The 14,460-nt window shown below is 38.7% G+C and overlaps 2 protein-coding genes across 2 annotated transcripts in view; both read left to right on the top strand.

Moving 5' to 3' along the window:
• The window catches only part of LOC122814368 (zinc finger protein 729-like), a 600,102-nt gene that overhangs the window by 258,777 nt on the left and 326,865 nt on the right, over positions 1 to 14,460 (top strand). Inside the window, exon 11 of the mRNA XM_044086953.1 lies at positions 9,979 to 10,311. Within this exon, the coding sequence (XP_043942888.1) occupies positions 9,979 to 10,311 (333 nt within the window). The remainder of the gene's footprint in view (positions 1 to 9,978; positions 10,312 to 14,460) is intronic.
• Positions 1 to 14,460, top strand: part of LOC122813849 (zinc finger protein 676-like) — a 126,867-nt gene that overhangs the window by 27,941 nt on the left and 84,466 nt on the right. The window contains exon 3 of the mRNA XM_044086386.1: positions 9,979 to 10,311. Coding sequence (XP_043942321.1) covers positions 9,979 to 10,311 — 333 coding nt within the window. The remainder of the gene's footprint in view (positions 1 to 9,978; positions 10,312 to 14,460) is intronic.

The raw sequence follows: 14,460 nt of genomic DNA, 5'->3' as shown, positions 1-14,460 counted from the left end.
TTATTTCCTATTAGTTATTCCTAATAACGTTTCGTAATAACTCCTGAATAATTTCTACTATCCATTCCTAAGATTCCTCTCTTTTTAACAGGTAGGTGGGGAAGCACCAGTGTCTTATCTTTATATCATTACATGCATTTTTATCTTAGTAATTATTGGTGCGTGATCTGAAATAGTTATTGGATATGCATCTAAGTTCTCAATTAAATGCATATGTTCCTGTGAAATGTAATTTCTGTCTAGTCTAGCCCAGTTACTGTACTTTGGGGAATAGTAAGTAAATTCTGTCCTGGTCCCTACTACTGAAGTCATGTCTTACATACCAAACATTTTCATAGATTTCTATAGATTCTTTTATTATAGTTTCTCTTCTGGACCCTGAAGATACATCCTCATTGTTGAAAATCAAACTCCAGTCCACCTATAAGTAATATTCCCAACTGAAAAGTGATTGATTGATTGATCATTTCTCCTAATTTTTTAAAGCTCCATAATAATAGTACTATGTGGAATATAAATACATGCCACCACAATCCTTATTCCTTGCCAGTAGCCCCTTCCAACCACAAGTCCTTCCATTATTATTTATTCTTCCCCTCTGTCACTATTGGGGCTCCCCTAGTAATTAATATAAGTAGGCCTGTTTTGCTTTGTTCCTGATATTCTGCTGAATATCCATCTTGAAATCCTTTCTTTACCAAATTCACATGCTTAGTTCTTTCCAGATGTGTTTCCTGTAGAATTGCTATTTGCATTATGCATTTCTGAATATAATTAAATATTGTTTCCTTTTTGTCTCTACCTGTGAGGCCATTCACATTCAAAGATAAATGGGAAAATGTTGCCATTATGATTAGAAGTTATTATTCCCATCTATTATATATGACAGCTTTTTAAAATGTCTATTTCCAGCTTTTGTAGTACATGCACCCACTAATTTTTGGCAGATGGATCCTTTATACACTTTTTTCTTTTCATAAACATTGGAACCTATCTTATATTTTATAAAACTTTTTTTAAATTAAATGAAAACCCTCAGACAAAAAAGCATGTATACAACCAGAACATCCCATAACACTGAATACAAATGCATAATACTATGTGTATCTTCAAATAATGAAGTTTAACCTCCTAAAAGGAACAATTATCCCAAATAGACAGCTGCAAATGTAGGTCTTAATTAACTTAAAGCTGAGGTTATCCATGCTAAGATGCATGTCATTGCACTAATAGGAGTCTGTTCTCTCTTATCTTCATTCCCCTCCCAGATGTGAAAAACAGCTTGCATGCATTCAGAAAACATTAACTTTTAGCATTGAAGAAACCAGTATTCTGGCTTTTTATTGCCCTGTTATCAGCTTGTCTTCATGGAAACATAAGAGAGAAAATGTAGTCCTCAGCGGCATTCTTCTGTTTACTTTAGTATCTTTATACCATGCAAGAATAAATGCTTTATTATAAAACATGCAATTTATATCATGAAAGGTTTCATAGAAATACTGTTAAGAACAGAAATTGTTTTACTTAGAGTGTTTCCAATCAATAATGACATAGTGAGGCAAATGCCTTTTAGCTCCCCACAAGTTTAACAAAGTCAACATAGGTTCATACTAGGCTATCTGCCCTAGGGCATTTATAAGCCTAGTCAGAGTGTGTTTGGCTTTCGCCACCCATTTTAAATTATTTTTTTTGCCCTTTTTTTAGCTTAGTATACTGTGCCTCTGTCTAACAGTGACACAGAAGTCATCTGTAATATCCCCGATCTCTCCCATCCACCAATCAAGATTCCTCTTGAAGAGAAGAGAGTCAGTGAGGACTCTGCCTAACCCTGACTGGGATTTTATTTCAAGTGGAATGAATCTGAATCTCTCTGCTCTCCTCTTTCTTTCCTCCTATTTATCTCACTGCTGTGGTTCGTCTCTTGAGTCTCTTTATTGGATTTTGGATTTGGATTGGCATGTGCATTATGGCCGGTTGGACATGGCTTACATGAGGCACAGATCACCTAGAGCTGGAGGCGGCATGCAGGCGTATGCCACTGGAGTTTCTTTTACCGGCAGCATCTGGCAGTCTGTTTGAGTTGTCTTTTTGATTCTCTGTGACTTTGGTTTGGTACTTTTTTTCTCTCATTGTACTCAGCAGGGGGGTGGTCCAGCAGGTACAGTGTTATGGTGGGCCTGAGCCTGAGAGCAGATGGAAGAGGCACCATGTGGAGGCTGGCTGATGTAAACCCTTCAGATAGGTGAATGGGGTTCTTGTTCTCTTGGGCTTAATTAAGGTTGTTCTATGAGATTGCTATCAACTTGTGTCCCTACTTCCCTATATTACTTGGTTCCCTAATAATGGATTACCACCTATGTATTTTAATGGATTTGTTTTTTGCCATTTGGGATGACTATACACTTTTTGGCGTTTAGCTTGAATATCTAGCTGGAAGTTGGAAACATCCACTCTTTCAACTTTTTTCTTATACAGCCATGTATCACAAAAGAGATTGGTGCTTTGCTGTCTCACATTTATTCACTAATTTTTTTGTTGCTGGTCTTCTTGCTGTTCATCTCAATCTTTCAGCATCAGACTCGGGTTCATTTTCAAGCTACTCCTGATTCTTCTCATCAACTCCTGTGTTTTTCTCTGTCTTCCAAACATTTTCCCCCTTCTGCTGATGGCTCACTTTTTGTTGAACAAACTGCTGTATGTCTTCCATAGCCTGTTCTGTATCAAAAATTGACTTTGATCCTTCAAGAGAAATACTCTGAAGACAGCTGGATACAAAAGCTTGAATCTCACACCTGCCTCTTGACATTCCCTGAGTGACGGACTAAATGTGTTTTTCTTCTGCCTGGGGCACAGTGGATAATCATTTTCTCCAAACTCTCAACTATCTCCAACTTCTAATACTTTGCCCTTTTGCCATAATTTTGTCAGGATCACTTCCTTCTGCTGCTAGGTTTACATTGTTAGTAATGCAGGTCTTGGCTGCTTTCTCATGGCCAGAGCATATACATGTTGTGCTTTTTCAATTAACAGTTCCTGCAGTGGAATGCCAATGCAGTTGCTTATTTGTGACTTTGTAAAATTAATACAGTCTGTTACTTGACTTAGCTTTCTTACAGCAGAGTGCACTGTTACATTTTTACAGTTCAATATTCAATGCAGTCTTTTCACATTTAAGAGAACAAGCCTGTGGCTTACATTAATATTTACAAATGACAGAATTCTGTCTGGCTAGGCTGGCAGCCTTCACCTATCTTCACACATCACCCCCCAGAGAACTCAAGCTAGGTTTTCAAGTGACCCTTGAGAAATGTTGCTTGAGAGGGTTAGGTCTATCTGAGTATACTTTACCCCATTTCCTGTCTTGAGAGCCCATCTGCGTTAGCATTGCTAATCCCACTGCGGTGCTGCACTGACATATCATATGCTTGCAACCCTGGGTTCCATCTTAGCAACTTCGCATTTTGTTGGCTGGCTCTGTTCTTTCTTGTCAGAGCTGTGAGGGGAGCAACTATGGTACTATAACTGGGGATGAACTTGCTGTAGACCCTGCTGTCCCTAAGAATGCCCTCACCTGCTTTTTGGTAACAGGTGCAGGCCATGTTTGAATGGTTCCACTTTGGCAGGTTCTGGCCTGATCTTACCACTCTATGTCCCAGGTAGGAGACTTCTGCCATACACACCTGACATTTGCTCATCTTAATGGTCAGCCCTGCCCTCTGTAGTCTTCCCAGCACCTCCCTGACAGATTAAAGGTGTTCTTGCCAGGAATGGCTGTAGATGGCAATATCATCTAGGTAACCAAGCGCAAACCCTCCTGCTAGGATATGATCTACCAGCCTCTGGAAAGTTGCTGGGGCATTTTTCATCCCAAAGGGCATCTTTGTGAACTCATACAAGCCAAAAGAAGTCACAAAGACTGACCTCTCTCTAGCAGTGGGAGTCTAGGGCACCTGCCAGTAACTCTTGGTAAGATGCTCTAGGGCCTCATCTGTCCTAGGCATAGGGTAAGCATCTGACTCTGTGTGACTATTTAATTTCCTGTAGTCCACACAGAACCTGGTGCTGCCATCCATCTTTGGCACCAGCACCACTGGGGAGGCCCAGGGACTGTTAGACTCTTGAATCACCCCTAGTTCCAACATCTCCCATATCTCCTCCCTCAGAGTCTGTTTGACTCTCTCAGGCACCCTATAAGGGGCCTGCCTAATAGGCCTTTGGGGTCCTGTATCCACCTGGTACTGCACCAGGAGGGTGCACCCTGGTTTCCCAATGAAAATGTCCCCAAACTCCTGTAACAGTGCTCAGATTTCTCAAACCTGAGTAGGAGATAGCTGCTGGGACATTGCTACCCCTTCCACTGAGGTGTCAGTCCGAGCCTCACTGAGGAGATCAGTCACCAGATCTCCCTCAGACTCCTCCTGCAATCCACTGCAAATGCTCCACACAAGGGCCTCCCTATCATGGTAAGGTTTCGTCATGTTAACATGGTACAGTTTGTGCCCCTGCCTCCTGCCTAGCAGTTCCACCATGTAGTTAACATCACTTACCTTTCTTACCACCTTGTAGGTTCCCTCCCAAGCTGCTTGCAGCTTGTTTAGTCTGACAGGAATGAGAACCATTACCTGCTGCCCCACAGCATACTCTCTAGCTTGATCATTCCTGTCATACCACACCATTTTCTGTTGTGCTTCTGTCAGGTTCTCCTGGGCCAATGAGTTCCCTGAGCCTTGTCCTGAGGTTTAGGACATATGCCACAACATACTCCTTATGAGGTTCACAGTCACCTTCCCACTCATCATGATTTAAATCTAGAGGTCCCCTCACCCTATGGCCATACAGCAACTCAAAGGGTGAAAAACCTGTGGATTCTTGGGGAACCTCTATGTAAGCAAATAACAGACGGGGCAAATATTTGTCCCACTCCCTCTTGAACTGGTGTGCAAATGCCTGTAGCATGGACTTCATTGTAGAGTTAAACCAGTCAACAAGACCATTAGTCTGGGGATGGTAGTGGGTGATCTTCAGGTGCTTCATCCCACAGGACTTCTACAGATAAGCCAGCAGGTCTGACATGAAATTGGCACTTCTGTCAGTCAGTATTTCTTTTGGGAAAACTACCCTTCTGAAAATCTGTAACAAAGCATTTGCCACCTTTTCTGCCTCAATGGAGGACAGAGCCACTGCCTCACGGGTATCGTGTAGCATAATCCACTACCACTAGGATATACTTTTTTCCCTGTGGAACTTGGGGTACTCAGAGGCCCCACAATATCCATAGCTACCCTCTGAAATGTCTCCTCAATCACAGGCAAAGGCATCAAAGGAGCTCTCACCTTGTCTCCTGCCTTGCCTACCTTTTAGCACTGCTCACAGGTCCTGCAGTACCCTGTTACATACGTCTCTTTGTATATTTTATCCCCATATGACCTGCCAAGGGAATATCATGGGCTATGGCCAGAAGCACCAGATGGTAGGCTCTAGGCACTGCCAACTGCTGTATTTTCTCACCTTCTAGCCCTCCCTCAGGGGTCCACTCTCTATACAGTAACCCTTTGTCCCAGTATACAGAATCCCCCTTCCCTTGAGAATCGGGTGCCTTACTAGCTACCTGCCTCAGGCCTTGCAGTGTATGGTCTGAGAGCTGAGCCTGTCTCAACTGTCACTTTGTAACCATTCCCAGCTCCCCTTCCACAGGAAGTCTGGCATCCTCTGACAGTGGTGCCTCACTGTTAGCCTGGGTACTACTACTCACCTCTACCTTTGCAGTCACTCTGTCCAAGGGAACATCAGTACCCACAAGCAGCTGTAGCTCACCTTCAGTCTCACTGCTACAGTGTAGCTTCCTTCCTGAAGTAACGACCTCACCAGTCCTGGCTGCAAGTATGCAGTCTGTCTGGGTCTCCCCCAGGCTACCAGACTCACATGCTTGTCTCCTTGCCTGTGTGTAACTGCATACGCACATGGTACTGCCTCATCCAAATCCTTCCCTATCAGGACATCTGCAGGATGGTAATTTGGTACCCCTGTTGTCTAAAGACAACCTACTATTGGCATTTTGCCTTTCCCACTTACTGGCTCCCTCACCTTTTGTTCCCCACCTTGCCTTTGTGGACATCTGGTATTCCACATGGCCCCAGTGGTTGCATTCAAAACATTTAACCCTAGGTCCTGGATGTGTACCTGGACTAGTGGCTTCCCCTGCTACTGGCAGATTCTGTTGGGGTAGTCTGTGCTGCCCACCATGAGTTCCTTTAGACCCATGAGCAGTCCTGGGGTCTCTTTCCTGTGCAGGGATGTCCTGCTTGCTAGGTATAGGTCTCCCTTCTTCCCCAACTCATCTATAGTAGCACATTGTCTATCAGCTAACCAGATCCTCATATCCTCAGGCAAAGTGCTAAGGGCTTGTTCCCTCAACAAAAGGTCTGCCAGCCCTTCAAAAGTGGTAACCTGACATCCACTCACCCACTTTTGAAAATAAGTGCTCAGTTCAGCAACATATTCACACACACTTTCATCTGCCTTGTGTCTGTGCTCATGAAACATTTTCCTATATATTTCAGGTGTTAGCTTAAACAATTCTAACAAACAGTTCTTAACCATAGTATAATTAAAGCAGTCAGCATCAGACATTTTAGACAACACAGTTAACAGCTGTACCATGGAGTAAGGAGGTCAGGAACTGTACACAGAGCCTTTGGTTATCTTCATACTGTTTACATACCCTCTCAAACATATGAATGAAACTATCAAAAGTATCCCCCTCTTTAAACTGAAGAGGAAATTTACTGACCTTTTGTGCTTCTCGGGTCCAGTTACTCCATTCCCCATTACCTCCATGACTCTTGCGAAGAGTCAGCATCTCCTTCTCATGCTGCCTCTGCCTGTCCTTTTCCTCAGCTTCCAGGCATAGCAGTTTCTCAATTCTCCTCATCCTGCAGACGTCTCAGTCTCTCAGCTGCTTCTATTTCCAAACACCTGGCGTCCAACTCAAGTCTTTTTAGCTCCGGATAGATTTTTAAGTCCTCTGCAGAATGGCTGAGCTGTCCCTTCTCTGAGGGTGGTACATCTCAACTGCTAGTCTGAATATCCTCCTGGTTGCTGTTTTCTAATGCAGCTGTGACCAAAGCTGCAATCATGTCTGCCTTAGTCAGGTTTCCATGCACCAGACCCCTAGCCTGGTACATCTCAGCCAGCTGGCTCCTTGTCAGCTTTCCGTACTCCTCTGCTGACATGCTGCCTGCTCTCCCTGACTAACTAAGCTAACAAAAAAGATAAAATAATTGTGTTCTGAACTCTAAGTATTCACTGCATGGCTGATTTAGAGTACAAAAACACCTTCAGTGATCACTTTACACAAGCTACAGGAATTCACACTATCAACACCACTATAAGCCAATTAGTATTTGCCAACCAATTAATATGTGGTGTGGATATCCCACCCCTGCCAAACAATTAATGTGTGACGCCCACTGATCCAACAATCAAGGCGCCTCAATCCTCACCACAAACACTAGTGAGGGGCGTCCATATAGGGAAAGGATAATAAATACACACACAGTAAAGTACAATTTCCCTTAAGAGCACAACAGAGATCACAGTCAGTCTGGGGCTGGTCTCTCCCTTTCTCTCCAGGTCCCCAATAAGACTACCCACTGACACAGCTGTAGGGCCCAGATCTCAGCCTAGTGGGCAAGCTAAAACCTCCAGCACCCTCTCTGTCCAAATAGTGCTTCGTGTCCCTGCCTAAGTAGCTGACGCACACACACACACACACACACACACACACACACTTTGAGATAAGAGTTTATACAACCACACAGACACTTCTGGGCACAGGTTCCCCAGCTGTGCCCCTTTTCTGTCCAATCTAAAAGGTAGTACCAGCTGCCACCACCCAATAATATCAGCTACTCAAAGTCCCTTAAAGGATATCCAATTATTACTGTGCAATATTATTATAAATGGTAAGTGTGACCAAACAGCCAAGACTTATTTGGAGTGACTTGCTACAGCATCACTATATACATGCAATGTACTCTTAGAACTTAAATTATCTCTACACAAAACAGCCACAGTTGAAAGTTTTAAAAATATTTAATAATAAACAATAAATAATAACACAAGACAATACTTCTTACTACACAGTGCTAGTCAAGAGTTCAGAGATCACAGAGAAGTACTTAAAATAATACCATAAAAAGTTTCTAATAACACAGAAAAACACTTAGTCTAATCTTCTTAATTCCCAGCTATTTCTAAGAGAAAACACATTTCTAAATAACTTACATCTAGAGCAAGACACTGCTGGTTATGTTGGATGTTCTCAAGACAAAAATGCTCTAATGCTCTCCTTCTTTCTGTCCTTAAATTGATAACACAGTACCACTGATTCATTTCAGATTACATCATTTCTTTCTGGTTCCCAGGCTAACAGACTCTCAGAGGGTAATAGCCCTTGATCAGGAAGCCAGAGCAATAAAAAAAGTACGCATGCAAATTCTAGCCATTAACTCTGGCCTCAAAACAATAGGCAGAATGCCTTTATCTAGACATATTGGCTCCGAATTTTGACATCAAAGACATCATAAAATGCTTGACTTAGCTTTCTTACAACAGAGTGCACTGTTGTTCCATTTTTACAGTTCAATACCCAATGCAGTCTTTTCACATTTAAGAGAACAAGCTTGTGGCTTACATAATTATGTCATTTGTAAATATTAATCTACAGAATTCTGTCTGGCTAGGCTGGCAGCCTTCACCTATCTTCACAGCACCTCACTCTTCCCATATACCAAGCACAAGTACAAGTTATCATGTTTTGAATATTCACAATACTGTTTTTTTCTAATCCCTATAACTGAAAATTTGGAACAGAAATCATCAAAAGTAATTGTATCTAGATGGCTTTTGTGACTACATTGTCTATTGTTATAACAAATTTAATTAAGAATTGTTCTTGAAGCATAAGGCTTGTTTTATTAAGGTACAGGTCACTTCACAGGTATGACTTGAGCTTCTTTACATATTTACTCATGAAAATATAAATTAAATGCAATGTTAAATCCCATTTTTGCCTTGACATCAGTAATCAGCAGGTTTCTATAAAGATACCACCCAAGAGGATATACTGGGAACTCTGTGTTTATGTGGATGGACTGGATCATGTATCATACAAAAGTTTTTTGCTTATCATAATGATCAAATGTCTCGATCCACATCTCAAAATTTCAATATGCCCTCTCACTTCACTTGTCATTGATGTAGGGATATGAATAAGGCTAAGAGATTTTTGTTATATACAGTATGGACTGGCTATGACATATTAGTGCACTTAGTATACTTAAATCTGAAGAAAAACAGCAAATGCAGAGCATTATCAGAAGAGGGTGGAGCTAAAACCTGGGAAAGATTTTAACTGCTGAGCAGAATAGTGCCTAAGCAACTAGTCCTACATGTGAAGTAGATGGATATGGATCCTGAAAATCCAGCATTATGGTAATTCTGTAGCATTCATTTGTTTTTAATTTATTATGTTTATTATTTCTACAGATATGAATAGAAACAAACATCACAATGTATTTTTGCACTGTGTGGTCCATGTCATAGCAGAAAAGGATTTCCAGCCAGTACAGTCTATCTAGTTAGCAGATAATTAAACCAATAAAAGGTCCGGTATCTCAGTCTAGTATCGGCCTTCTTTCCTACTGTATTTTAACGTTCATATTTGGGCTGCATATCTATACCCAAATTTGACAAGAAGAAAATTCTAGTCTGGTAATCCATCTCTCCCTGCCAGCCATAATGGTGGCTTAGTTTTGGTCTCAGACCCCAAGTCACAAGTCCTGCAGAAAGATGACTTGTCATTGTGTCAGTTGACTAGTCTCTGTTCCTTTTGTTTTGTAAGGAAATTAAGTAGATACATCTGATAGTTTAATGTATAGCTGTTCAACATATTTCTTTTCATATTAATTTTCCCAGGAAGATGCTTTCAGTTTAGAACAATATATAAAACAAGAGTTTGCCAAACTGCACCAGTTTCTGCAAGACAAAGAACAAAAACTCATCCAGCAGCTTAGGAGTGATGAAGCAAACAATCTGAGTGAAACAGGTCATCTTCTTGATTGCATTAAAGATGATATAATTGCATCACATGTGTCTGATGTTACCTTGAAGCTCAAGCATAAAGAAGTGGTGACTGTGAAAGAGATGGAAGAAAAGTTCGAATGCTTTGAAAATGATGTTATGTCCACTCAGGGGACATTTGACAGTAGTTTGAAGCTCAGTCAAAAGGAACCTGGGAGATTGCAACCAGTAAGTATTCTTTTCAATTTTGTTTTTGTTCAACTTTTGCACTGAAGCAGAAATATTTGTGATAACACATATACCAGCAATCTAAATATTGTAATTTAGCATGCTTCATTCTAACTTGCACATTCTTGTTTTATTCAGTCTCTGTGGCTATGTCAGAAACTAATTGTGTTCTTCATTAGATAATTGTTGTAGTAGTCATAACTATATGGTTCATATCCTAGCAAGGTTACTATACTTCTTGAGAGAACTTGCCAGTAATTCTGATATTAGAATAATGAAAGTAGATAAGGAGACAGGGGCAGTAATTATGTAGCAGAAAGTTTATGGTTCCAAAACTGAACAGTCTCTAGCTATCAACAAATAATGAGGAAACTTGTCTGTGTGAAAGATCTAAGATTCCCTAGAATTCAGGCACATTCTAAAAATCGAAAATAATAACAGATGGTAGAAATATTTTCTTTACAACTTTCCAAACCACTAATGAAAGTATGGAAGCACAAGCTGGTTTAAGTCAAATCATCTTTATTAAAAACATACACACGAGTGATCCAAATAATAGTTTAAAAAAACAGAATAAACGTGTATAAATTCACCATTCCATTTATATACTTCTTTAAAAGCATGGGGAAACTAACAACAAATTTCATAACAAGGTAGTATAGATGTACAAGAATACATTTTTTTATGATACAACATCCATGCCCGGGAAAATTACTTGGTATACCCAAAATGCACGAAGATCAATTCAATCTACCATTCAGAAATATTATTTTTCTGAAAGGTATGAAAACAGAAAATATATCACAGTTTATTTATCATTTTTTGAACCTGTTATTCAAAGTACATCTTTTTATCTACAGGATTTTTGGGTGTTTTTGAAAGAACTTTCTGCATGTCAGATCACATCACAGGATAACTTTTAAGTAGAGTTAGACATAGAATCCTTGTATGCTAGTACTCCTCATGAACAAGGAATTGAGTTAATGAGACTTTTTCTTACCAAACATTCATTTATAAGTAATAATAGAGTTAACACTCTCTGCAACTTGATATAAATAGTTTTAGATTTTTTTTATTTTTAACAATATCACTTATCATCAGAAAAAATGTGGCAGTGATGGGTGCCAAAATGGTCCCTGCTTACCCCAACATTGTACTTAGTGAATGGGAAATAGAACATTTAGTTAAGCTTCCAGGTTTCAAAAAGATTAAATTATACAAAGGCTTCATTGATGACATCTTTTTTATTTGGCAAGGAAGAATTCGATGCATTTCTAGCAGATCTTAGACAAAGCTCAGACTTTTTGAAGTTTACCATTTCAGGTATAGGTAATAAGTTGCAGTTTCTGGATATAGAACTTAAGTTGGATAAGCCTGAATATAAATTTATTTCTAATATTTAACATAAGATGTTTATTATTAATTTTTAGACTTCAGTAGTCAACATTGTTTTTCATGAAGTCTAATGTAAAAGGGCAATTCATCCGTTTTTCATGGATTATTAGTGAAGATAATATTGTCTGTCAAGCAAGCATATATTTAAAGCAGTTATTCATAGAAAAACATTGTCCAATGAAGTTTGTTGAACAAATCATGCATGAGATTACCAAACTTGGATATAAGAAATATTTTCCCATACTTAAATATGGATTTCATGCTAGCAAGTTACTGTGGAAAAAAAGAGTTCTATCTTAGTTTCCCATTGCCTGTTAGCAAAGATATGTATGGCATTAGAGACATTCTTAAGAAACCTGGTGCACCATTCAGGGGAACAAGGAGCTGTTTAAAATATTAGGTCCAGACCTACAATTTTGCTACAATAATACAAAAACACTTAAAAATTTATTTGAGAACAGTAGCCACAAACATTGTAACAGAGTTAGAATGCACAATAATAATGGTATGTTCAAGTGTGGACGTTGCAAAGTGTGTCAGTATATAAATATTTGCAAACAGTTTTAAGTGCAACATTGTAACTATTTAGTCTATTTCCATAGTGCAACATTGTAACTATTTAGTCAATTTCCACAGGCACTTTCACTACAGTTCTATAAATGTTGTTTATTTAGGTGTGTGTGTATGACCTGTTTTTGCTATTATGTGGGCAAAACTACTTAAGGATTAACAGACAGAATCAAAAAACATGAGGCAGAGCATAGACAGCTAACTGAGAGCAGTGAATTTTGAGAGCTCCATAAACTAGTATAATAATATAGGAACATTTTATTATTTTCAAGTTTAAAACATCAGAAATCTATAGATAAACTACTAAACTACATAAATATCAGTTTTGGTGAAGATATATAAAAAAAAATCCTGTCAAGTAACTTGGAGATATACTGAGTCATTGAATATGAACAACTCAAGGAATTCTCATGCAGATGCTGCTTTGAAAAAAGAACTGCAATTTATGACATCTACCTTACAGGAACTATCTTTTAAGATGGATGGCTTTAAAAATGACTTAGAAAACCTCAAATTAATTTCTCAAAAACAGACTGATACTTTTAAGGAACTATTACAGCAACACCATACAAAAATAACAAATATAGAGACTTCTCTAAATAACATTGAAGGGAGACTCAGAGAGGAAGAATTCCAAAAAGAATTTGTGCTTAAACAGAATACATGGCTGCTTAACAAAATAGATGACTTAGAAAACAGGGAAAGGAGAAACAACATAAGGATCTTTAGTCTGCCTGAAAACACTGAAGGAGAAGACATTATTTCATTCCTAACAACCTGGATTCCTGAATTTTTAGACTTGGAAAGAGGGACTTTCATTTGGGATTGAAAGGGCACATAGAGCACTGAGGAAACCTGCTTCTAACTCAAATACTCCACCTAGAGCCATTGTTACAAAACTTATTTCATTTCTGGACAAGGAACTAATATTAAAATCTGCTTTGAGAAAATCACCCTTAAAATACAGTCAAAACCTGATAAGGTTTGACAATGATTATTCTTCCAGAATACCCAGTCTGGCCAATAATAAAACTGTTGAAAGAAAACAATATTAAAGCACAGCTGGTCTTTCCAGCCAAGATAAAACTACCTTTTGCCAATGATATGAGAACCTTTAATGGCTTAGAAGAAGCTACTACATTCATCAAAAACAACAACATAGTGTCTATCCCAGAAGAAATGGAATGGATGGCCCCTACTCTTAAAAGAATAAAAGAAACAAATCATTGGACTGATGCTAGAAAGAAACAAACAAAAAAATGATTCCAAGATAGTTGTCCCAAAAAAATAATTCTTACAACTACATCTGTCAAAGTATCAACTGATATGGTACATCACTTGTCATCTGTTTTTATTTAAAAAAGGAGGGTTTCTTAAACAACTGAGAAAACAGTAATTATTTAATCAGAATGTTCAAAGAGTCCAGTAATTTTTCACAAAGGTAGGTCAAGATGGGTTGCTATTTACATTATATATAAGCCAAACAAAGCAACATACAATATAAACATAGAAGTTTCTATTCCCCTATTTGAACTCAGTGAATACTTATCTTGTTCATTTTTCATTGTTTTTACTTAATTACTTAAAGTATTATAATTCAACAAGGTACTATTCACAGTTCAGACTCAAATGTAACAGATTAACATCATATATAATAGCAGTAACAGTAGAGTGTTTTGAAAAAAAATGCTGTCATGGAGACTAATGCCTTCTTCAGTTAATGTATGATTTAGAAATGTTATGTATATCCTGGATGAATAATAGTAAGAAGCTCTTAATACAAATGCCATCATTAGTCTGTCTAAATATACTTGGCAATATTTTTTAAGGACAAAGTTTCTAACTTAGGTATCGAAGTGGGTAATAAAACAAATAGTTCATGCAAAAAGAAAAGTACTTTTGTTCCTCCCACACATCCTAGCATTGCCACATACGAAAAAGTAGTCACTAGGGAATTTTATAAGTTGCAACATAATTGTAAAGGTATGAAAATTAGGAATAACCTTACTGGGGGAGCATTCAAAGCATTACAGCAACTTAAAAATGACCACAGTGTTAGGGTCATGAAACCCGATAAGGGTGGAAGTGTGGTATTATATGACTCTTTGGAGTATGTGAACAAACTCTATGACATTTTACTACAAACGGGTAACTATGAAGTAGTATCCTTGAATGAGATCAATA

Source organism: Protopterus annectens, chromosome 10.part0, assembly GCF_019279795.1.
Source record: "Protopterus annectens isolate FY-2018-M chromosome 10.part0, PAN1.0, whole genome shotgun sequence".
Taxonomy (NCBI): domain Eukaryota; kingdom Metazoa; phylum Chordata; order Ceratodontiformes; family Protopteridae; genus Protopterus; species Protopterus annectens.
The sequence above is the reverse complement of the archived record's forward strand: the minus strand, read 5'-3'. Positions and strand labels throughout refer to the sequence as shown.